Genomic DNA, 25770 nt, shown 5'->3' on the forward strand with positions numbered 1-25770 from the left:
AAAATAAAACCTCTCCCGTGCCTGCTGCACCTCTTTGTGGAGGAGGGTAATGAAACTCTTCCTGGCTACTGGAAAGGCTCATCATGGTTATGGTGCAGAAAACTGAGTTATTCATTGCCCCAGGGTGACCTTCTCAACCTTTCCGAACCAAAGCAGCTCCAACCCCACCTAGAATTCTGCCCTCACCCATTTCAAAGGTCAAGGCAATTGTCAGAGGGCTGTCTGGGTTTGTGAATATTCAAACCAGAAAGCTCCTTCTCAGTGTTCTCTGCACTTGATAGAGTCCAAACTGCATATTCATACACATTCTCAGACTTTAACCACCTGAGAAACTCAGACAAGCCCCCTCCATGGAGTGTTGAAGGGCAGGTTGGATGGGGCTTGGAGCAACCTGGGCTGGTGGGGGTTGGAACTGGATGAGCTTTAAGATCCCTTCCAACCCAAGCCAGTCTGGGATTCTGTGAATTTTGTCCTCCTTGAAGTTGTGGCTATAAATGCAGTAAAATAAACATTGTCACATTGAGAGCCAGGATTCATTTAATAAATGTCCTTACGTTACCAGAGACACATTATCTGGCCAGAGCTCACCCCTGACCATCCATCTGGGTGCCAACTGTGACAATGAGCTTAAGCTTATGCCCATGCCTTGTAATGAAGAAGTCATTTCTCAAGAACACCTCGTGTTCCCATGCCAGGAAATGGTGCTGTAGGACATATCCCTGACAGCCCAACGTTACACATGTACTCATGGAAAGCTAAACAAGGACACAGGCTAAAAATAGCAAGTGAAAGGATGCCTTAATGCACCCCTCCCAGCTGGACACCACTATTGGGAAAGGAAACAGGTTTCACAGAAGACCCAAAATGAATGGGTGCTCGTGGAGATGAACAGCAAGAAAAGATTAACTGACAACTGTTTTCTTCTATATAGAAAGGATCATATATATTTGAAAAGAGATAATATTTCTATACTGGATAATTATATAGGACTGTGTATGTACATCTAGAAAAGCTACTAAAACCAGCCAAATTACACCCAAACCAGCAGAACACCAGCATCTCTACTAACAAAATGAGTATTATTAGCTTCATGCTCCCCACAGATGTAACATGATGTGGGCACACACAGAGGAGACAGGGGTTGTGACTGGAGGGTACTAAAAAGTACCACGAGAGTTAACAGCAATGAGTTACAATGATGACGAGTCAGCAAAGGAAAAGACAGTGGTGAGAAATCAGGAGTTTTGAGCAGAGGGCAGTTTGCCTCCAGGCTGGGGTTTGGTCCAGCCCCATTCACCTGAGCATGGAGATGTTTGTTTCCATGTGTTTCCTCGATTGCTGTGGCACAAAATGAAAGGGCATGGAAAAGAAAAAGCAGCATCTGGGCAACCTGAGACTATTCCTGTGAGGGACAGAGTGAACAGACCTTGACTTACACACAGCTTTTCCTGTATCCAAACCCTTGTGCCAGGTGTAGAAGCTGCCAGGTCTGCCCTCAAGCTTCAGAGCTCCAAGCATTTCATCATCTACTGGAGGAAGTGCTTACACCACCACAGCAGTCACAGAGCTGCAGTTACCACCACCACGTCAGCCTCCTGTGACACAACTGTATCCGACAAGAAGCAAAGCCATGACCTTGCTTTACACAAGTCTGGGAGACCAGGGAGACACATTGACATGAAAATGAACTGCAAAAGGTGTCACTTGTGCCTTTCTTCACGTCCCTGCAGCAGCACATCCCAGACAACAAGGTCACTTCCTGCAAGCACCAGCATCTTGCTTCACACCAGTCTCATGCCCACCCTTCGTCCCACCACCCACAGTATCCCCCCTGCTCTGCTGCATTAACCAACCTGCACACTTAAGTCCTCTATAAAGTTGCCCTTCCAACAGAACAAGCCAACTGAAAACCTGGCAAAGGGCATTTATATGTTCAAGACACACAGTTTTTACTCAATACATTTTTCTTCTTCCAATACAGTTTATTTTTTTTTGATGGACTTAGCTACGTGTTTTTTCCCAAGTCTTTACCCTTGGAACTTGCAAAAGGAAACCAAGAAACCAGATGCTGCCTGATGCCTGTGTTCTTCTTTATTTACATTAAAAGAACCCAGAAGGTTTTTCCTCCAAGACTTGACAACAGGAATTGAGAGTTTGGGTAGGCCAGGGGGCTAATGGAAACACTGCACTTCTGAAGAAGGAAAGGAAGGAATGTGAGTTATTGCATCTCTGTGATTAAAAAGGCAGCCTGCTAAGTTCCAGCTGGTGCAGGACTGTGATTCACTCAGAAAACAAATGCCCCCTGGCTGGGCTATTGCTGCTGACCTGCAGGAACACAGCTAATAGGCCTTTTCTACAGCAAAAAGAGCTTTTCCACTGAAAAACAAGGCCAGAAATCCCAGTCTTCCTAGAAGAGATGAAAGCATGTCCTCCTCAAGAGGCAGCAATGAAACCCAGGAATGGTTTCAGGAGGATACCTGGCCAAGCCTCCCCAGGACTGAAGGGCAGCATGAGGTGCACCACAGCTGCTCCAGATGGCAGAGTGATCACCCAGAGCCCCTGGGCTTCAGTGCTTACTTCTGCTCACATACCCCCACAGCTTTCACCACCACCTGCCCCACAACACACCTGGTTGTTTACACCAACATGGTACAACACCTCATCTTTCCCTACACACCTGGATTATCCAAGCCCCTTGTGCTCACCCTGCCCAGGGTTCTGCACCAGCTGCTCACCTTCAGCAGCACCAACAAGGACCTGCAACCACTTCCAAAGAGGCTTGCCACTTCCAGTTCCCTTGTCACCCACTACAGAGAACTGCTACACGTTCTGCCACCACTTCCAGTACAATCACAGGACCAAAAGAAACAACAGCACTGCCAAGGGGTAGCTGAGCAAGTGGCATCACTCTAGGTGTTATTTCAGATCAGCCTGAAGCCCCTCACTCCTCAGTATTAAGAATTAAGGGCCCCACTCTTATTTATGGGATGGTACTTTCACTGAACTCTAAAAATTAAAATCTATCTAAATAAATCCAAATTACTTACACTCACTGCCTGCCAGAGGGGAAAAGAAGGTGTTTAACAGGAGAACAATATTCTGTGTTTATTTATTTGATTTGGGGCTGGGAAGCATGCTTTAATGGAAAAGGAATTACTTATATCAAGGGAAAAAAAACCCCACAGAATAACCTGCTGTTCCTCTCATTCAGCTCTAATCAAATCTAAAGTCAAATTACATTTGTATTGATGAACAACAACATACATGCCACAGATTCAAAGCTAGCTGATTACCACAGTCAATAAATATCTCCACAACTACTAAGCTCTTCATGTTATCCCTTAAAAGAAAAAGCCATGGGCAGCAGATTATAGATTTAGTTTAAAAATATATATATATTTAACAAATGAGCCTCCAGAAGAACCATTTGCTTATGCCAAGAGCACAGTTGAGTTCAATTAGAAACCATCATGATTTCCTCTGGGATGCCAGCAGTTTTCCACTGTGATGGAACAACATTTTCAGCTCCCTTTGGCCTTGACATCCTTGTCAAAGTTTTCATCTTATTTGAGTTACATTTACTCATCATCTGCCTTTCCTTTCCCCTCACTTGAAATCTAACAGGGACTTTTGTTCCTGCAAGAGGATGAGCCAAAGGGCTAATTACCCAGACAGAAGAGGAGCCTGCTAATCATGCATGCAACACCCTATGTTATGGGAGGAGAAAATGCTGGGCCAAGTTTTCCCCTCCAGAGCTGTAACTCAGCTTCTGATTTCCTGCAGGAGTGTTTCCCCCTGAATTTACAACTCACTCTGCACAGTGAGCTGTTGGACATTTCTCAGGGGCAACACTCTGAGCACTGTGGTCAAGTCCAGAACTATTTTGTACAAGGAACTACCTGGCTCTCTTCTCTCTCCCCCTCCTCCAACAGGCAAGTCAGTCTCCCTGTGAGATGTGCATCCATAACTCCATGGATCAGCCACACCATCCCTTCATCCCTCCTGGAAGTCCTAATTATTCATTTCTTCTGTTGACCACCTCACAGGCATGCACATCAATGCACTTCTCTATTGCTTCTCCTTGGCTACCCCAGGAAGGGGTCTTGTATCAGGCATGACAGGTTCAAAGATGATCCTTGCTTTGGAATGACATTTTCACAGAAAAAAAACCCCATACCTATTCAACCTCCTGGGTCTGGAAGAGAACTACCAAGTTACCTCCCTTTCTTACTCACACCCTTACCCTGAAGACCTTTCCACGAGATGTATTTGAGGGAGAGCACAGAAATAAGTCCCCATCAACACTTGAGAAGCAAACTTCAGCACCTCTACTTGCCTTCTGGGTCGTAAATATCCCAGTTGAACACTTGACACAAGTTTAGGGATCTGGACAAGCCTAAGGAGTCCTCCCTCTCCCCACCTGCTTGGGTGAGCACTTGCCACTGCTCACAACTGCTGGTTCTACAGAAGATCACAGCTGTGTTTTACCAACTGAACTCAAAATCAAAAGGTCACTGAAGCACTGCAACAATCCAGAAGCCAGCTTGTGCTCAGCTGCTCGTGAAGCCCAGGCACGAACAACAAACCATGTCAGAAGGGAGAACCAAGCTATACATTCTGATCAAATCACCAGACATCAGCTCTGTCCTTCACAGCTCCTCTCCTCCAACATCATCTTGTGCACAGCATGTCTGTGGTTTCCTGCAGACAAAAAGAGTCCAAAAACCTTCTAGGGCACTTCCAAGAGTTCAGATACTCAAGCTGCTGCAGAGCATGGTGGATCTTGAAAGGTGTCTTTTGTGCAGCAGGAGTTGGGGTTAAGCAGGGAGGTTAACAATGCAATAGAAGAGCAAGACTGGTTTGGGTACAACCTGTCTCAGTTAGAGCATTCTGGGTTGAGATCATAGAATCATCCTGGTTGGAAGGGACCTTGAAGATCATCAAGCCCAACCATAACCTAAATCCCCCTACCACAACCTGATTTACCCATTCAGGGCTTAAATCATGTTGCTAAGCACTGTATCTACATTTCTTTTAAACTCTTCCAGAGATGGTGACTCCACCACCTCCCTGGGCAGCCTGTTCCACTGTCCAACCACTCTTTGGGTAAAGAAATTCTTTACGATACGAAGAAATTATTTCAAAGACTAAAAAAAACTGGTACTGGTTGAGTATGTCACAGCTCCTTCTCAGTCCAGGATCCCCCAAAATACTGTTTTCCCAGGAAAATGACCAATGCAGGACAGTCCCATAGAAACCTGGGGCAATGGAGGGAACTCAGAAGCTAGAAAACAGAGGAGAACTGGACAGACCACCACCAAGCTGGTCCAAACACTTGGAAATGTTCAAGCAGGCCAAGAGCTACCTAAGACCACAGAGGACTTGCCAGCAACAACCTGCAAGTATCAGTGATAGTTGTGGCTCCTGTCAAGCTTCACACACCTTCTTCAGCAAGAGCCCCAAGAGCTGCAACACGTAAAATGGGTTTCTTTGCAAACCCTTTTGCAAACCCTTCCCACCAGAAATATTTTTAGCTGTTTTTGGGCTGGGGTACCAAGCAAATGCCAGGTAGCAAGTGACCATCCCAGCTCACCCAACCTTGGAGCCAGGATACCTCTTTGGTACAAGAGGAGGTGGGTGGAAAACAACCCAGTAGGACTGCCCACCCTTCCGTTGGTGCTTGGACTTCCCAGGGAGCACACAGAGATGGGATTTGGTCAAGCAGCTTCCAAGTTGAAAGCCATCCTGGGGCTTATTCCAACAGCCAGTTCCAAGCTCAGCAGGAGTATGTCACACTGGGAGCACCACTTGCCTGCTTGGGAAAGCTAAGGCAGAAAGATTTACTGAAGTAGAGAAAGCAATCTGCAGGAGTTAATGAATTGGCATTCCTTTTGCCCCAGCTAGCAAAACACAGTCTGGAATTAAGTTGCTGCTTTATTGACCATAAATCAAAGTTCCCCCTATGCAGTTCATAAAAATGAATGGGGCATATGATACCTTGCAGTAGATTAGCAGTTTAAAAGTAAATACAGTGTGGACTCAGATACCTCACTGCTGCATATCACTTACGTTCCTCAGGATTTTCTCTCCATAAAAGAGCAGGCACAAGAAGAAATTACTCTCTGAAATTACTACTGGCAGCTCAAGCACACAGAGCACCCTCTGCCCTCCTCACATCTCCAGCTGCTTATGTAGGACAAGATTAATTGGCAGGACCTGAAGGCAACTGCTTTGCCACACAAACCACTCAACAAACATCACTCAAGGGAAAACCTTGGGATGAGTGGGGCAGAAAGTTCTGCCATCCAGCAAGATCTGTCATTCAGCTCCAGCACTAACCTACCCAGTAAGACTACAGGAACCAACCAGGAGATGTCCAAGGAACCCTCCAGGCTACATCACTACCCCAAGGAGTGTCCTGGGATGACAGGCTGCTCCAGCCCAGGCAGAGGGCACACCACACCCAAGTTGTGACTAAGGGAGAAAGCAGCCTCAGCATTTCCCTCCTCATCCATGATCTAGATTGTCCCATGAGTCAAAAGCACCAAACGGATGCCAAGTGTGGAAACAATCCAGCCAGCAGGTGGAAGTCTTTGCCTTGAAGTTCTTGTTTCCAAATCATACCTGTCTTTTTCTTTTTTTTTCTTTTTACCACCAGTTTTTAAAGTGCTTGGGAACAAGGTTATGGCTGGTTTGACTGTACTGCAGCATTAAGTGTCTCACTCTTCTACTGCTCGTTAGGTATTAAAAAGCCATTTACACAACCTACAGCCCTGGTAAGGAACAACCACCTGAGCAGCAGCTCCCTCTAGAATTCCATGATGGCAATGCTCCTCAGGACAGATTTTCAAACCAACAAGATATAAGATGCCCATACTCCTGCTTTGCTTGCTGATGGGCAGCCAAAGCTCAAATTTCCATCTCATTCCACTTTCCAAGAGCATCTTTAAGTATCACTAAGGCAATTTCCTCCCCTTCCAGGCTGCTTTGTGTCACTGCCTGGCAGCATCTGCAGGCACTTAAAGGCAGTGACAGACTTCATGGGGCCATTTAAGCAGCTCACCCAGCCAGGAGAAGAATTGTTACAGCAGAAAGTGGTTAAGACTGACAAATTCTTTCCCATTAGTCACCTCTGCTTGTCTCCAAAGCAGGTGTTTTCTGAGCACTCTTCCACCTATTTTCTGTGCACCCCCTAAAAAGGCACCAAGCACACACATTTTATGGAAGGAGTAAAAGAGAATCAGATGTCTTGAAATAAAATAGGATGTTTTCTATTTTTAAGCTGGCTGACAGAAAAAAAAAAACACAGAACAGACTTGCCTGGGAAGACTTGCACTCAGCCATGTGCTACTGCTTTTCAAATTCAAGGAGCTTGAGACAGATAAGATAGTAACACAAAAATTCAGCATCTATGGACATGATCTTGTTTATTGCTCAGACTTCTCCACTGAAGATGAAACCATGTATTCATATGAAAACTAGGGCCATTTTCAGGGCTTGATGAAAAAACCTCAGTATCAAATCACCAACATGTTTTTAACACTCGTGCCAGGGTTATTTTTTCTTCCCTCCTTCACAGGCCTCATATTGTTGGTTTTGACACACAAGTCTAAGTGGTATTTATTTAGCAGCTGTCATCTAAGATAGCAAAACAGTTTCACAGTTTGTACATAAACCCCACTCTCAAAAAGTTACCAAGGGGCTGAGGTTCTGTATTAATGCCTGGAGAAGAGGAGTTTTAATTTGACAAAAGCCTGTTTCATTCTTTGAGATACAATGTGGGAGACTAAGAAATCTGATTTCCCACTTGTCACCCAACCCATAAATCTCCTCCAAAACAGAAGGCAAAATCCTCCTGTCACCCCCCAAAAAAGCCCAACCTCTTATCAAATGCTAAGGACACAGCTTTTTAGACTAGAATAACAAAGTGTCTGCTCTCCTACCTGTTGCCTGCCAAGCCTCCACAGCAATTGCAGCAATTCCCTGCAATCCATAGGGAATCTGAAGCCAGCAGAGATGAACCCCCAAGGCCAGTGGCATCACAGCTCAGGTCCAGCTGCCTGGACCCCTTTATTTCAAAGGTTTCCCTTCCCAAAGCAACCTCATTTTGAAGGTTTGTGACCAGTTCAGAAGATGTTCCAGTTGAAGGTGACCTGTCACTAGTACGTATGCAAAGAGCAGATGAGATGACTCTTTAAGGGCTTGTACCAATGAGATGGACTGTGCTGCAGTAGCACTTCAGGGAACACAGAATTAGCCTAATTCTGGCTTTGGAGCATGGGGAAGGAACACAGAGCTCCAGGAGACACTTCCCAGCCTCTCAATGGCAACGAGAACAACACCCAACAACATAAGTAGGATGGGAAATGTGGAGATCAGACAAGCAGAGAGTGAAGAGTTTATTCCCCTCTGCTGCATCAGTTCCTCCAATTATTATTACTACTACACACACAAACCACTTACGTTCTGGTTGTTTTTCATTAGGTGTTATTGATCTCACAAAATCCTGTGGTGTCATAAAAACCTCCGACTCGCCGTGCTCGTTGATGACTTTCAAGGTGGCAAAGTATCTGAAGATTTTGTCTGGGGTGGAGTAAGCTCTGATCCTGTTCTCATATTCCATCACCTGGAAACAAAATTCAACCAGCATTAGATTGTGCACGGTTCCTCCCCCCAACACCTTCATTAGCACCTCTGGCCTCTCAAGGAGGACCAGGGGTTGTGAGTTGGGGACCTTCTCACTCTCTTCAACCACTTGAAGGGATGTTTAGTCAAGTAGGGGCTGGGGTCTTTCTCCAGGCAACCAGCAACAAGACAAGAGGGCCTGGCCTGAAGCTGCTCCAGGGGAGGTTTAGGTTGGATATTAGGAAGCACTTCCTCATGGAAAGGGTGATCAGACATTGGAATGGACTTCCCCAGGAAAGTGGTGGAGGCACCATCCCTGGAGGTGCTCCAGGAAAGGCTGGATGTGGCACTTGGTGCCATGGTCTGGCTGATGTGGTGGTGTCAGGTCATGGGCTGGACTTGATGATCTTAAAAGTCTTTTCCAGCCTTGTGGGGATTGTGTGATTTGCCACAGGACAACCAAGTTGTGGGCAGCAACACAATACTTGAAAGAAATAACGCTGAAAAGGGTCATAATCCCTCCTAAATCCAGCCTTTGAACCACCAGGAAAATTAGAAGCATCAACCCCTGATGACCCAGAATTATGAACAAATCAATAGTCAAGACTTGGACTCTCTGTGATGGCAGAGAAAATACAAATTAACAAACCCCCTGAAGGCACTTTTCAAGATGAACATAAAAAGGCACTGGTATCACACCTGTGCATCTAAAGCAGCTCCACTTTTTAACCACAGTGTTGAAGGGACTGATTTATGATTAATACATGAAGTAAAAGTCTTGGAGAGCTGGGAGAGACCTTTACTTTCAAGCCAAGTCTTGGAAAAAACTACTCAGAACCACAGCTGGTTGCTTAGTCACTCAACCTCATTTTTTCCTCTTCTATCACACTGGCAAAAGACCATTTTCTGCAGAAACTGTCTTGACTCAGACCTCTTCTCCCCACCAATCTGACACTTGCTCACTCTGCCAGCAGCTATTATTTGCTACCTAGAGCTGGTTTCCCCAACACACAGCTAGAATTAATCCACAAGAACAGAAAACTTTCATAAACAACAACAAAAACAGAGAGGAAAAAGGCACAAAGACCTGCACTTCATTGTGGATCAGAACAGAAAACTTTGCTGCTTAGCTCAGCTTTTTATTCCCATGTTACACACCTCATTTAACAGTCCATAATGTACTTGAAACCTTCAGCACTTCTGGCCAAAAGCCACACAAGTAGTAAAAAAAAAAATACCCAAACAAACAAACCAACAATGTGTTGGAAGAGAACAGGGAAGTTCAAAGGTACTGCCAAGGCATCTGTAGATCATTTATGGCTTTGGTCCTGTCTCAGCCTTGTCCTTTCACTCAAACAACCTCTCCACCCTAATGTTCATCAGAAAGAACACACCCCAATTTTTCATATTTCTAGGACCAAAGGTTCTCAATTCTCCCAACCCAGGCTTGAGTGAAGGAGCTGGGAAAGCAGAGCCTCTCTCCTCTACACTTGTTCCAGCTCAGCTCTTTGGCAAATGCATCCAGGCAAGAAGCAACATGTGGCAGAATCACAGAACCATTCAGGTTGGGAAAGCCCCTTGGGATCCCCAAGTCCAACCATCATCCCTGCTCTACAAAGTTCTCCCCTAAAGCAGATCCACCAACACCACATCCAAATGACCCTTCAACACATCCAGGGATGGTGACTCCACCACCTCCCTGGGCAGCCTGTTCCAGGGTCTGGCCACTCTTTCTGTGACATAATTGTTCCTCATGTCCAGTCTAAACCTGCCCTGGTGCAGCTGGAAGCCCTTCCCTCTTGTTCTGTCACTGATCACCTGTGAGAAGAGACCAGCACCAACCTCTCTACAATGACCTTTCAGGTGGTTGTGGAGACTGATGAGGTCTCCCCTCAGCCTCCTCTTCCTCAAACTAAACATTCCCAGCTCCTTCAAGGGATCTTCATCAGATTTACTCTCCAGACCTTCACCAGCTTCGTTGTCTCCTCTGTCCTCACTCCAGCACCTTGAGATCTCTCTGGAATTGAGGTGCCCAAAACTGGACCCCACACTCCAGCTGTGGCCTCAAGGCCCTACTGATACAACTTTGACATGATCTAAAGCATTCTCCATGTTTCTCTTCACATCACCAGAGCTCTTCCACAGCTGAGCCCCTCAGGAGCTCAGGAATGTCCTTCCATCAGCCAATACAACCAGCTCCCTCGTTCCTCTGGCCACCTGAGTGTAAGAAGCATCGTGCCACTGCTCCCTTTTCTCACTAGTCTTTGCACCTAGCATCAAACTTCAGCCTGTTTTCCTTGCTTCAGTCCACAAGATCCTCCAAAGATAAGGCCACTGGATTAAAAGCAGCTCTTTTACTCCCAAGTTACAAGCCACTGCCTGTCAGCTGAAGCAAAGGGAATGACAAGACACAGTTGCCCAGCTCCTTGCAGCTGCAGAGCTGCCTGGGCCTTTGTCTGCACCTCCCAACTGGCAGGCAGTACCTTGTCACACCAAGGTGACCCTCTGCCTTGCAACTGCAGGCCCAGATCTCACTCCTTCCTGCAGCACAACCTCATCTCATGAGAAGTAACACCCCACCCAACCTGATCAGCCAAACCCCACAGTTCAGTACTTTTCCCTTCCAGCAAGACAACGAACACCAGCTCCCTCCATCCGTGACACCCTTTCCACACAGCCTGGTTTACAGCCAAAACACTTGTCTGCCTGGGACTTGACAGTGCTCCTGATTTTCCAGAGATGGTGGGATAATTTCTTGCAAGGCACTAAACACTTTCCTTCAGCCCAGCCAGGAAAGCTGCACCTCTTTCACTCAACCACCCCACTGCTGTACCAGAGACGTTAGTCTTGACAATTCTGCCAGCAAAACCATGTTGCATCCCATTCAACTTCTTTCCTCTCTCTGTTTTAAGATGTTACTAAGATGCTACTGACAGGCCTGTTGCTGTCAGGCCCATTCTTCTCATTTTTAGAACATGGGCACTGTCATTGTTCCTCACCTAACATCATTACTGAGACACCTCCTTATCAGTCCAGACAGTTCACTGCCAACTTTTTCTTATCCCAAGCTGAGGATGATCCTCAAGGCCCCTGCTTTGCTGATCTTAAGCAGTTTGCATTTTGGTATGAATTGGGGCACAGCAGCTTTCCAGCACCCCATTCAAATCCGTGCTGCACCTTCAAGCCCACCACAGAATCACAGAACGTCAGGGGTTGGAAGAGACCTCCCAAGATCATCGAGTCCAACTCCCCGACCAGAGCAAGACCACCACAGAATCTAGGGCAGGTCACTCAGAAAGGCCTCCAGACAGGTCTGGAAAGTCTCCAGAGAAGGAGACTCCACAGCCCCTCTGGGCAGCCTGTCCCTGGGCTCTGTCACCCTCCCAGTAGAGAAGCTCTTCCTCATCTTGAGGTGGAACTTCCTGGGCTGGAGTTTGAATCCATTGCCCCTCGTCCTGTCCCAGGGCACAAGTGACAGGAGCTTGTCCCTGCCTTCTTATACCCAACCCTCATCTATTTATAGACATTCATTAGATCCCCCCTCAGTCTTCTCCTCTCCAGACTGAACAGCCCCAGGTCTCTCAGCCTTTCCTCATCAGGCAGGTGTTCCAGCCCCTTCATCATCCTCACAGCCTCCACTGGCCTCTCTCCAGTAAATCACTGTCCCTCCTGAACTGGGGAGCCCAGAACTGGACACAACACTCCAGGTAGGATCTCACTAGGGCAGAGGGGAAGGAGAACCTCCCTCGACCTGCTGGACACATCCCAACCATCACTTGACACAGAAGCAAAGCAACCATTTAGTATGTGGCCCTTTCCTGGATCATTTGCCATCCCATCTCCTATCCATACACACTGCAACATGAAAAGCTTCCTCAGATGTCTGCCAGACACTCATGAGGATGCAGCTTTGGAGCAGGGAGGGTCGGTCTGCTGCTCAAAAGTCACATTGGACTCCCAAAGCAACATGGTGGGGCTCACAAAAGCCTCATCACCACACAGGCTAGAAAGATCTCATGTCTCAGTGTGCAGCACAACCACCCTGCACAGCTCTGCAAACCCAGAGGTGGTCCCCTTGCAGTCTGTGGTTTCAAGAGAAGTACAGAAGTGGTTTGGGGCTTCCCCTCCTCCAACAAAATGCTCTCGCAAAGACAGGACCTCAGGGGTGCAGCAAGGTCTCCTTGTGCATGAGATCTCGGAGCAGTATCACAAAGGAAATCAAGGATTCTTCAGGAGCATCACCCTCTCAGTTTGCCACGGGTGGATGAAGAGCTGAGCTGACCTACCATCTCCCTGGAAGCTCAACACAGCCCCCCTAAGCCCGCTGAGTGTTCCCTGTTAAGCAACGTGAGCTTCAGATCCGGGAGGAAACGTGGTCATGTTCAGCTCCTCAGAGCTCCCCCAGCACCTACTGCTGCTTTCAATTATCTGCAACCTTTGCAGTTCCAGCCATGAACCACAATGTCCTCAAAACCCACCATTTGCAGATGAAACAGATTCCTGAAAAACGATGAGGAACAACACTCTTCAGTAACTCACAGTCCAGACCTAAACATGTCGAATCTAAGAAAGCTTGGCTGGTATCTCACAGGCTGTTTTTATCACCACCAAAAAAAACCCCCCACACTTCCTCAAACCTCCCCATGAGAAATGCAGCAACACTTCTTCCCTTTTGCCTGCAGCTGAACTCACAATTACCTCATTTTTGCTAAAATGATCTAATCAGCTGGCAACAACTAGTATGCTACAACCCAGCCACCTCTGAACTTCCAAGACTGGCTTGGACATGAAGACAGAGCAAGGAGGGAACAGCTGAGACCATGGAAACAGGAACAACTGACTCCAGACTGGGTGCTCAACATAAAGGGGGCAGTAACAGGTGCTCTGGTCTCCCTACACAACTGCAGATATAAAAAGCAGCTGTGGATGTCTTGGGGTATACACACCCCCAGTGGTGGCTTTTCTGCCACTTCTCCACAACCTGCACATCAAACCAGCCCAGACAAGCCTCTCCTCCCACAGCCTCTCACCTATGGAATATTCCAATACATTTTCCTGGCCAAGTGTGTCTGCAGGCAGCTGCCTTCTCCCAGGACACACCAGTCCTGGAGGCAGTGGCCACCAGCCAAAAAAACTCACACCCTGCCCCCAAAACTACAGCTTCATGGAAACAGGGGTCTCCTAAAAGGTATTATGGGTCCAGAAGGGATGAGTCCCTTCTTGGCACTTATTAATAGAGTAGGTGTTGGAGGGGAAAGATGAGGAAGTAATCCCTATTGCTCTACAAAAGTGAAGCTGCTGGTGAGACAATGTTTAAGTCAAGCCCCAGGTTAAGAAGGCAAAACAGAATCAAATCCTGTGCAGACATGAGTATAAAGCTCTAAATTTGCATCTCAATTCACTTCCAGAGCATCACTGGGGCCTCCCTGACCCTACAGCAGAACAGGAACTCTGGCAGCCCAGCTCCACCACACACACCTCAGCAGGGTCAATTAATTAGGACTGATTTTCTTTGGCTTTCCAAAAAGAAATGAGCACTACAATGAAGCCTCAGCAACAACCAACACTCCTAAGGCAGCACACCTGCAGGGCCCAGCAAACACTGCAAGCAGATTGTGATTAAAAAGCCCTCATGCTTCAGACAAACTCTTTTAGCAAATGAATGAACACCCACAACTGTGGATTACCACTCATTAGCCATCAAATTAGAAAAGCTTCCCATCTTCCTCCTCCCTCCCTGATGCAGTCAGGGCCTCCACATGGCACAGGCAACACGTGCCCTGGAAGCAGCCACACAAGATCCCAGCCCCAGCAGATGCCAAGTGATTTACATTTTAACTTCCTCTTCACTGAATCACCACCCAAAATAGCAATGTCATGCCCAATTCATTATTCCAATACTGATCATCAACTTCATTAAAAGCAACACTGGGATAACCAACAAGTGTGAAACACTTTCAATTAAGGAAAGCCCCACATGATTTTCCATTAATCATGGGAAGAACTGGAAAGGTTTTTTGTTTGTTTTGGTTTTTTTTTGCTGTGGGGTGTTTTAATTTTTTACTTTTTAAAACAAACATACAGAAAAGTGAGGAATTCCCTGAGTTATATGGGGAGCAGCACATCCTGGGAGAAGCCCTGGTTTTGAGTCAGGAACCAGGGCACACCTTCCTCTGCCATCCGAGCTGGAAACTCTCCAAGATGCCTCCTGAGATGACTCACTAGGGCAACTGCTGATCAAACACCAAGCCCACAGTGGAGCCTCCCTAACACAAACATGAACCTGGCACCCGGGACACCACCAGCTACACCCTGCAGAAAATGGAGCACAAACAACACTGGCATCCAGGTCACAGAAGGGACATTTTGTCTTCAGGCTGGAAAGGGCTTCGTTGACACCAAAATGGTGAGGTCTGTTTGAAACAGTGCTCTCCCTGCTGTAACTGCTGCTCTGGAGTCAAGCACTGGAAGGAGAGAGGAACACTATGGAATGAGAAGGGATCCAGGCTGCATGCCCTTCCCACCAGGCCTCCTGGGCACCCTCCATGCCTTCCTGGCTCACATCTTGTTTAGAAAATGTGGTCACATCCCTCCCTGCCTAGTATGGGAAGGAAAGAGTCAGTCAACTTAGTCACGTCTCCCAACTACTGGAATCAAAGTCCTCACTTGCAAACAAACATTCTCTGGCTTCCCCAGCCAGAGGCAACCAGGCACAGCAGACAAAAATCAATCATTCCATTTGCTGCATCAACAAATGTGTTTTGTTCTTTTTAAAAAAAAAAAAAAAAGTGTGGCTGAAGGTGGATCCTTTCATTGCAACCTGCCTCCATCTGCTGACACGGGGAAAAAAAAGAACCCACCTTCCTTGAGTGGTTCTGGCAAGTTTTGCTCCAACTGTCAGGGCACCCAACACCCAGCTGCCAAGAAAATGAGCAGAAGCCAAGAACCCACATTCCTGGACAATTCTGAATGCTCAGAGTAGCACCTTAAAACAGGGCTTCATTGAGCTGCCACCAGCACATCACAACCGGGAGGGTTGGGAGCCCCAGATACCACCAGGCACTTGAAATGTCAAGTTGTGTCATCTGCTGTAACCAAGACCAGAAGGTGATTCAGCGACTTCAAACAAAACAGCTCTTCATATTTCATGAAAAGCTGTTCTGCCACCACACACGACCATCCACAGCTCAACAGCTAATGAGATGCAGACTCCAAAAATCATTATCAGAAGCAAATCATCCAGGAAGGAACTGTGAGGAGCGACCACTCCCGTTCTGCTCCTTGGCACCACAAAGATACTAAATCAAACCCAGGGCAGTAAAACCAACACCCAGACAGGTTTAAAACATAAAATACTGCTGGCTGCCAACTCGCAGTTACAGGGCACTCCATCAGACCAAACTGTACATCTTGTACTATCAGGGGTTACAGATAGTGGCCGACTAGTTGTCAGACAGTTCTGAGGAGCCCAAAGCTCTGAGGATTGCCCAGCAGGGGAGGCAGGTCACAAGCTGACCATGTAGTTCATTACTCAACCTTTCTCCTCTTGAACATGTGTCTGATACGAAAATTAAACAGGCATGTGCATCAAGGGAGAGACACAACTCACCACAAACAGGGAGTGAGGCTGGGTTTCAGCAACTACATTTATATGGAATTATTACAGGAAAAATTCAAGTATGCCCTTCCTAGGGCTGTCCCTTCCCCACTCACCCTCTTCTTCCTGCATACACTCTGTATGTTCACAGGCAAATGTGATACAGAAAGACATGCTGGATGCCCTTAGATGGTTTTCAAGCACCAGTTCCCTACTTGGCACACACCACCCTAACAGCCATCAAGGCAGGAGCCTTGATCTCTCAGCCACCCAACTGGAGATGAATGGGAAAAGAGGTCTCCAGAAGATCAGAGGTACTGGGCTTGCCAAATGAACAGGTTTCAGCCTAAAGAAACTCCAGGTGGCACACCAAGAAAGTAGGGTCCCAAAGCAGTAAGGTCTCTTAGAACATCAAGATAAGGACAGAGCAAAGTCCCTATCCATGTGCTGTACCACAAGCTGAACCCAACCTTCTGCAAGTTCCTTCCCTTTTGCAGCAGCAGCTGGAACGTGCCCATGTGCGGTACCTTACGATCCCGGAACCCAGAACGTTGCTTCTTCTTCTTCCCTTCTGGCTGAACCTCCTCTTCTCCCGAGACAACAGCCTTCCTCCCCTCATTGCTGCTGCTCTCCTCCTCCTCATGCTTTATCTTCTCACCTGGCTCTGGCCTCGGGTTGTGTTTTACAGAGGATGAGTCTTCCGCATAGGCCCTGTGCGAGGGAAAGGAAAACACCCATTTAGGACACCATCAAGAGGGGTGCTAAGGCTACAAAGGTGGCCCTGCAAGGCTCTCCCTGAATGAAACACTTGTCCCAGTTCAGCAGTGCAAAGGAGGAGTGCAAAGCCAAAGCAAAGCAGTGATCAGTCTCCTTGGAATACTGTCTGCTTTTCCCTGCTGTCATCAGGTCTCCAACCCCCACCCCAAGCCCCACACTCATCAGCAGAGCAAATCTTCCCTGAGAACACCAGAGCAAATCCCGCAGTGAATTATGGTGCCTCCCCCCAAACAGATGCAAGAAAGCAAGGAAAGGACACACCACACCTCCTCTGGTGCTAAACCCCACCCCTGCTCCCCCCAAAAAAGATGGTAAAACACATTTCTGCCTCTTGATACCCATCAGCACTGCAGGACTAAGAACAGCCTCTTGGTTTCAGCTCAACTGATTTATTTTCCATCCCCAGCAGGTGACAGGCTGTTTCATTTCCCTCTTCCACCAGTGACTCTTCTAAACTCCAGTGCCACAGAATTTGTGACAACAAAACCTGGAGTTGTTTATCCTCCAGGTGGAAATACAGCTCTGGGCAGAGCCCCTTTTCCCTTGCTGTTCAAACACAAAGATGCTCAGCAATCCTCTTTGTAGGCCCAGACCCAATGCTCAAAATCACTTAAGCTGTGGGCAACTCACAGAATCACAACTGGCCAGAGGGTGGTTAAATAAAAAGCAGGATAAAACCATCAGGCAAACAATGCTACAGCTTCCCTAGGCTTTAGTTGTAAAGTGGTTTATCACCAGACAGCTCAGACCACATTAACATCAGGGAAATTACCATCTCTGAGGATTTGTTAACATGTCACAAGCAACAAATCAAAGGGTTTGACAAAATTATGTCTCTCTCTAAAGGACTTCAACAGCCCAGGCAAACATCCTAGCCCACATGTAACTGAAGCTGCCTTCCCTTGGCATTCCTGGTGATTTATTTTGGGCTAATCACAGGGTAACAGGGCTCACACACAGTTGGGTGCCACTCATTAGCCAGCAGCCTTCAGATGAAGGCTGGCACTTTGGCACTCTCTGTGACTATGAAGGTGGTCATTTACAGCTGCCTGAGTTGATTCAAAAAAGGCTGCCTTGGGAGCAAAACAAACACAACCAAGAATTTCAGCCCTAAGCACAAGGCTATGCTTTTTTTCATCCTACCAGCTCCCTGGCAAACACAGATATGCTTTGTAAAACGACCAGAGAAGAGTCTGTGCCTGTTTCCCCAGCAAACACAGCAGAGCATCATCTTCTAAGAAGAAGAAACAAGGGTAGGTGCCCCTTCAATCCCTTCCCAACATCCAGCAGTTCATTAACAGCACAGGCTAGAGGGGAAGGGCTGAAGAACTCAAATCCTTCCACAGAACTGGCGGGGAGCAAAACCTGGATTATCCTGAGCTCCCAAAAACCATGCTGCAGAATAGAGGGAATCAGGACAAAACCAAATTAACTTCTGTTCATATTGTGACAACTACTCCAGCAAAGTACCAAAAGCACTTGAATGACCACCAAGATCCCAGCACTGCTTGGAAATGCAGTAACCAACAGCACCCTGGCTGGGCTAAAGCAGGTCAGAGGTTTCTAGTCCACTCTGGGACAGAACACACCTCTATCACAAGGGTTTGACTTAATAAAACACACAAGTGCCTAGTGCAGAGCAGCACCAATCAGGCCTTCTCCTGCAAAATGGAGTCTAACACGCCAGCCTTTCCTTTCTGAAAAGGTCCTGAGCCTTTATTTGCCAGGGTAATTTGTTAAGTCTTACAGCAAAGCACCATCTTTAAGACCTCCAGTGAACATAAGACAGGATCCAAACCCGAGTCCTCCACAAGCATCTTCAGATAGGGGGAATTATTCCCCCAGAAGAGCCTGGCAGCTGATACGTCTCTTGAAGCATCAAGCCCACATTTGTGTCTCTCCTGAAGCCTTTCCTGAAAGTTTCATCAGCACTGGTACAGCTGTGGTTTTGGCTGATGGGCAGTTGGTTAGAACAAGCACTTGTCAGCTGAGGCTACACCCACAGCACTGACAAGGGAAGCCCTTGTGCAGGCAGGACACCAGTCTTCAGGAGCTCTGAGACAATCTCCTGGGAGAAGGTCCTGCAGACAGCAAAGCAGTGGAAAAAAAATTCCATTGCTTACCTAGACAAGCAAGCTATTCCCTGTGCACCGTGCCAGGGAATGGCTGTGTCAGTGCAGATTTGCACCTGTAATGCTTGACTGACAGCTAGCACACCAGGGAAGGGGGAGATGAAATTCAAAAATCAAACATTTTCAGCAAATCCCACACATTCCTTCAATCCATCATGCTGTCAAAGCCAGCTGGCTGCAGCAACACAGACGTAGGCTGTTTGAATACAGTTGGCTTCCCCCACCCCCCCTTTAATTTATCCAGGTAATTAACTCTGTTCTGCACTTAGATCCCCATCCCAGCACAGGAGCAAAATGAGCTATGAGAATTCAAGGAGAGTTGGCAGTCTGCTTCTCAAGCAAGGTTTTAAACAGCTCCTGCAATGCCTCACTTCCAGGCCACAGTCCTGACTACTCCCTGAATTAACCATTGAAGGATCTGCTCTCCACACACACCTACTACTCTGGATTTTGCATCCTACACAACCATCCTCTGTTGAAATCCTTGGCTTCCAACCACTTCCACACTGTGCCCCACATACAGGAGTCTTTCAATGCAGATGTCTAAGCTCAGCTGGAGAAACCTCAGAGCTCCAGAAATATCCACCCTGCTGGGCTGCCATCAGCAAGTGAAGATTCTCCACCTCCTTCTCTGATGAGGCTGACTTTCCACTAGCTGACTACAGCTTCTGCACAGAAGGGAAACAAAAATACAAATACTTCCTTCACCCTGTGCCCAGAGCAGCTGTCAGCTCCTCTCCACAGAGCGTGCCTGCCCCAGATCCTAGCTGCCATGCTTCAAACCTTCAGGTTTTTTTTTTTTCCACCAGTGATCCTATTTCCCACCTGCTTAGTCATCTCTTCTTCTAATCCTTGGGGAAAGGCAACGACCAAGCATGAGATTAAGTTAATCAACCCCAAAGAAAACCACCCAGCTACCACGGAGGACTACTCAATGCTGAATTCTCACTCAGCAAATCCTTCTCTGAGCAAGCCAAACCCATGCAACCATAGGCCAGACATCCACAGAGTATCCTGGACTCACACCAGGCATTGGCACCAGTCTGCACAGTAGCAGCAGGACTTCCAACTAGAGAAACCAAAACCCCCCACTTGCAAGTATTTTTCTTCTTTGAGTGAGAGAAGCAGAAGAGTGTGCTAAAATAACAAAGCTTTGTGCCAGAGATAACAGTGCTCAGATATTCTCATCCTGCAGGCAGCAGAAAAGCACCTCTCAAATGCTATTTATTCTCAGAAGGAAATGAGGGAGATCTAACAAGTTGGGCACTCAATAGTCAGCAAAGACATGGCCACCAAAGCAGGAGCAGGAGAGAGGAACCCTGCCCCTCAGATGTCGTCTTCAGTTGACTCGAGTTGCTGCTCTCCCTGTCTGCAAACACCTGGAGGAGACATCCAAGGGAAGTTTAAAAGCTGCTTGGATCTTCAGGCCTTCAGAGTGAAATGCAAAAGCAAGACTGGAGACAAGGTTCATAGAAACAGGCAGCCTCCAGGACTGGATAACTTTCAGTGAGGAGCTCTGGCTCATCCACCTCAGCTCAACCGTATTCGGCGACTAAATTAGGTCGCTGTAACTTTATTAAGAAATTAACCTGAAATTATGAAGATCCACAGGCCTGTTTTTCAGGCTGTCACCCCACTCACAGGACTTGCTACTACTTTGCTTCCTCCCTCATCTTTCACGGTTCTCTACACTTATGTAAATTAGCACAATTAATTTGTGGCAAGAACTGCAACGAACACACCAAAATTAAGACAGATGCCAGAGAGGAATGGGAACAGTTAGACTGAGGAGACAGCTCTGGATTCCAGCCATAGCCTAAAATAGATCCAAGAACATAAGGAGACAGCAGTGTGTTCCATGAGAGGAGCACATCCTTCCAGCCATCAGCAGTGATGTCCACACAAGGAGTGTGGGCTCCAAGGAAGAGCTGGACCAACTGCAGAAGATGCGACGGAGAGCAGCAGGGATGGTTAAGAACCAGAACACACTGTGGGGAAACACTGACCTACATCAAGTCAGAAAGATGGAAAAGAGGAAGGTGAGATAACTAATGTATACCAAATATCTGCTGCAGGACTGCTCTCTTGGTCCAGTCAGGACAAGATGCAGGACATCTGCTTAAGGACACCATAAGGGAAGAGAGACACCAGAGAAAGCAGCAGCCTGTGCACACACACATGGACATCCACAGGAAGTGGTTGGTGGTAAGGAGAGGGGAACACTGGAATCAGCTGCCATGGAGGATTTATTCCATCCCTGCTCTCTTCATCACCAGCAAATGGCTAAAAATAGGTGGGACAGCTGCCTGTGAGGACTCGTGTGGAGGCACCCAGCCCTGCCTCGGCAGCAGACAGGCTGATTTCTCACACTCCCTCCCACCCTCCTCTGCCTCAGCCCGGTTTAGGCACCAGCACGTGGGTGCAGATGGACAGGCCAGAGTGTGAGGACCCCTGCTTCAGGCCCCTTGAAGGGCACTTGCTCTGAAGATGATGAACCTGGATGGTTTCAGGGGCAGTCTCCCCAGCTAACATGGATGATGTGGGGTGACTCCCTGATAGCCTGCCAAGGAAAACAAGTGCTTCACAAGGGCCATCAACCCTCACGACACACACAGGAGGCCTCCTACTGCCACCACCATAACATCCTTGTCAGCTATAAACCTGTTGATTTCTTCATCCAGGAGCCACTGCTTCTCCCCCCAGAAGACAGCAAGCTCACTGCTAGCACTCACAGCTTTTTCCAGAAAATAATCCTAAATTGGAAGAATGAGGGAGGCAAAGACAAGTTTCCAGAGCCACAAGCTTTTTAAGGTGCCCTCCAACACCGTAGTTTCTCCCCCACCCTTTTTTTTGTTGTTGTTTACTATTTTTTTATGATACTTGAACCTGTAGGGTCTGTATGAACCTGGTTTTATCAGTTGGAAATTATGAGCCACAAAAACAGATACAAATAAGTCTGACTTTGACAACTACCAGCTGCTTAAAAATTGCCTTATTGGGTATTCAAAGACTCTACCTTAGGGTGAAAAAGATGCCAAAACTGCTAAAAAATACAATACAATACTCAATTTTAGTTCAGAAGAAAGCAAGCCCTGTAGAAATAAGGAAGCAAAAAAAAAATGGGAAGAGAAACTTTAATATACTCCATGTCAGCTGAGAGCCAGATACTGTAGAAAATTGATAAGGGACAGAGAATCATCAGAGGAGGAGGCAATGGCCAAAAGAACATGATCTTTTTATTGTCCAAGTTATCAAAAACAACCAGGAGTCTGCAATAAATTGAGATTACTGTTTGCTGTGATACTGGAAGCAGCAGAACCACATATTTCCAAGTGGACACTTACAATACTTGATATTCTGTATATGCTGCCTCTCTCAAGGGAGAGCACAGGGACTATCCACTGGGATGGCAGTAAAGGTCTAGACAATACAGCAACACCACAGGTTTGCATCCTGCTGGGGTCTTGATAAAGCTTTCTGCACAAGTCTGAGGTTTAGTTTTACCCAGAGCTGGCTGAGACTCTGCCCAACTGCTGTTGATAATCACTAAGCCCTAACTGACTGATGCTCATATTTATAAAGAGTAAAACAGGGCAACAGGTGTCATCACAGACCTTTTACTTAGCCAGAAACTGATGCTGAATGGAGGAGACAAGACTATCTAGGTTTTCCAATTAAAGGAGGATAAAGAAGAAGCTCCTAACAGTCAATGGGGGACATAAGAAATAAGTCTTCTGTTAAATAGGTATCATTTCTTGATGAGATTACCAGTGTTGCTGATAATCACAGCAACGTTCACTTAACAAATGCAAGTTCTCACGCTGTGTTTATTCCACCAGACACCAAATTAGATTGTGATTAATAAGCCAGAGCAACACAAAAATCAACACGGAACATTCAATGGATTAAAAATTGCTTCATAAGGTGCTTCAAAACACAAGCACTTGATCATCAACGAGTGGCTGAGCTTCTCCCAAGCCCTGACAAGGCTAAGTTCCTGGCCCAATGCCACCTCTTTTATTAATGAGCTAGAGGACAAAGTCCTTGGGTCCCCTGCCATCTATCAGCAGAGATTCAGGGAGCACTAGAAATGACCACCTTGCTTGCTCAGCAACTTGAGCACAACCAGAAGCACCACAAAACCCATCCAAACAGTCCAAGAGGGATGCTGAACACCTAGGCCCAACAAACACAGCCATGTTTACATGACTAGCTTTCTCCAGGCATTAAAATGCTGGTGCTTCAGTGGATCATCAGTTGCTCATAACTCCTGGTGACTCATTGCAGTCTAAAGGACAAACACAAACCTTGTTATGTACAAGTACAGGAATCTCCAGTCAAGCCTAAATATTAAATCAAGCTCCTGTTTGGCACTGATGCAGCCCTTCCAGGCTGTGTTCAGACTCTTCAGCTTTTTAGCATCTTTCTTCTCTGAAATCCTACCCAATCAAAAGCCACAAATTAAATATTTACTAGGCTAAGTTGTTCAGAGTGCTTGCTCCTCTCAGGCTCAGAAAAAGGAGTACATTGCTCACAGCCTGTGCTCCTGGTACAGGAACAAGCTGGAAAGCTCTAACTTAATAAAAAGAAACAGGAAAAGGCTGAACATAGGCACTAACAAAGACTGAGACAGAGGAGAGCAGAGCCTTGTTCACAGTGCAGAAAATTAACAGTTTCCTTGATGTAAAGGTTCTCTTCCTCCCCAAGTTTCTAAAAAAATCAGGATTGAGGGGGCTCCACCTGCTGAAGAGGGGGGAAGTAAAGTCCAGCTCAAGCAGAGCTCAGCCAGGGCAAGCAGCAATTCTGGGAAGAGGTTTCAAATTGCCCCTCCTTGCACCTTCAGAAATCAAGCAGTTTCATTGGCACTGAAGCAAACTGTTCACTTACCAGGCACCTTACACACACCACGTGTGCAGATGGGATGTTATACACATCAAATAAATAAAAACTGACCTCAGTTGTGACTTGGCAATATTTATTTCCTCCAAAGCCTTTGAAAACAGTTTCTCTGCAAGTTTCTCAGACCATTTGCCCCTCCTTGCACCTTCAGAAATCAAGCAGTTTCATTGGCACTGAAGCAAACTGTTCACTTACCAGGCACCTTACACACACCACGTGTGCAGATGGGATGTTATACACATCAAATAAATAAAAACTGACCTCAGTTGTGACTTGGCAATATTTATTTCCTCCAAAGCCTTTGAAAACAGTTTCTCTGCAAGTTTCTCAGACCAGTCAGGTCTCTAATACAAAAGGTGAACACATGTTCATTAAACCAAACCACACTATTTTCCACCTAGTTTAACCAGCCTCTATCTATAACAAAGCCTTGAAAAGAACTTTGAAGAGAGCAACCACAGCACCCAGTTACTTGGCAGGGAAAGAACATAAATTCTCGTCAGCATCTGCTCCCTTTGCCAGAGCATCTGCAACAATGCAACAAGCCGTTAAGGGAGGATGTGCTGCTCCATTCATCACTGCAGCATCTGGTTTGGTTGGGCTGGCTCCACCCTGCAAGGCAATGAAACGTGGGGGATCCTACTCACAAGCCCAGAGCAAAGCAGGTGTTTGCACACCAGAGTGTTTCATGGCCTCCCAACAAGCAGTGCTTGTCTACCTGATCATACCACTTGATCCATCTTCACTTCCACTGAGGACTGGAGAAGTCAGGAGCTATGACAACTGGTGTTGCCAGAGGACTTAAGTTCCATAAAGTAATCCTCTACAAATAGGAACTCGAGCAGGGCAGTGGGGAAGAAGAAAGGAAAGGTGCTCCAAGCATCTCACCACTGACTCTCACAGCTGGAAGAGGCCAGATGGACTTGTTTAAAATGCAGGGAACATATCATCACTTGGTGCACCCAAAGGAGAGTGAAACCTTTCATTGACTTACAAGAAAAGATAGGTGGGCTCCACCCCCTTTCTAATGCACCCCAGGATGCCACTGGCCTCCTTGGCCACAAGGGCACACTGCTGGCTCATGGTCATCCTCCTGTCCACCAGGACCCCCAGGTCCCTTTCTCCTACCCTGCTCTCCAGCAGCTCAGCCCCCAACCTGTACTGGTACCTGGGGTTGTTCTTCCCCAGATGCAAGACTCTATACTTTAGCACCACCCAGAAGGCAACCAGGCCATGGGGTGTTGGTAGACATTGGACACTGTAATAAAGCAACAGCCATCACAAGTCTAGACCCCAGAGGAATTGACACTCAGCAACTGCATTGGCACTTGACTTCCAAATCAGGAACTAAGCAAAACTAAGCAACATTTACAGTATCTGTGCTTCCTCTGTCGAGCCAGGCAATCATTCCCCCTACTCCACTCTCAAATGATGTGACTTCTTGAAGAGACTCTGGAGGTTGGCCAACACACTCCTGGGGGGGCAGGCAAGGTGAGCAGGTATTTTTACTTAGTGGGTGCAATAGAGAGGCAGAAGACGTGAAGTTGGCCACCAGAGGGCAGCCTTATTTTCAAAAAATAATAAGAAAAGTGTTGAAAAAGTGCCATTTCCAGCAAGAGTGAAGACCCAGGTTCAAACAGCACTTACCCTGGTAAGGGACGGAGAAGTCAAAGAGTAGTCCCCAGAAAGTCACAGTCAACCAAGATGATCTGGGAAGCAGTTTCTTGCATTTCCACCTGG

At 46.9% G+C, this 25770-nt stretch overlaps 1 protein-coding gene across 5 annotated transcripts in view; it reads right to left on the bottom strand.

Annotated features, from left to right (window-relative positions):
• MICU1 (mitochondrial calcium uptake 1) overlaps positions 1 to 25770 on the bottom strand; it is a 96561-nt gene that overhangs the window by 52599 nt on the left and 18192 nt on the right. For all 5 annotated transcript variants that reach the window (XM_051618068.1, XM_051618073.1, XM_051618072.1 and 2 more), the window contains 2 exons: positions 16750 to 16933; positions 8464 to 8626 (listed from right to left, as the gene is read on the bottom strand). In XM_051618068.1, the coding sequence (XP_051474028.1) occupies positions 8464 to 8626; positions 16750 to 16933 (347 nt within the window). The remainder of the gene's footprint in view (positions 1 to 8463; positions 8627 to 16749; positions 16934 to 25770) is intronic.

This window comes from Apus apus, chromosome 4 (assembly GCF_020740795.1).
Source record: "Apus apus isolate bApuApu2 chromosome 4, bApuApu2.pri.cur, whole genome shotgun sequence".
Classification (NCBI taxonomy): domain Eukaryota; kingdom Metazoa; phylum Chordata; class Aves; order Apodiformes; family Apodidae; genus Apus; species Apus apus.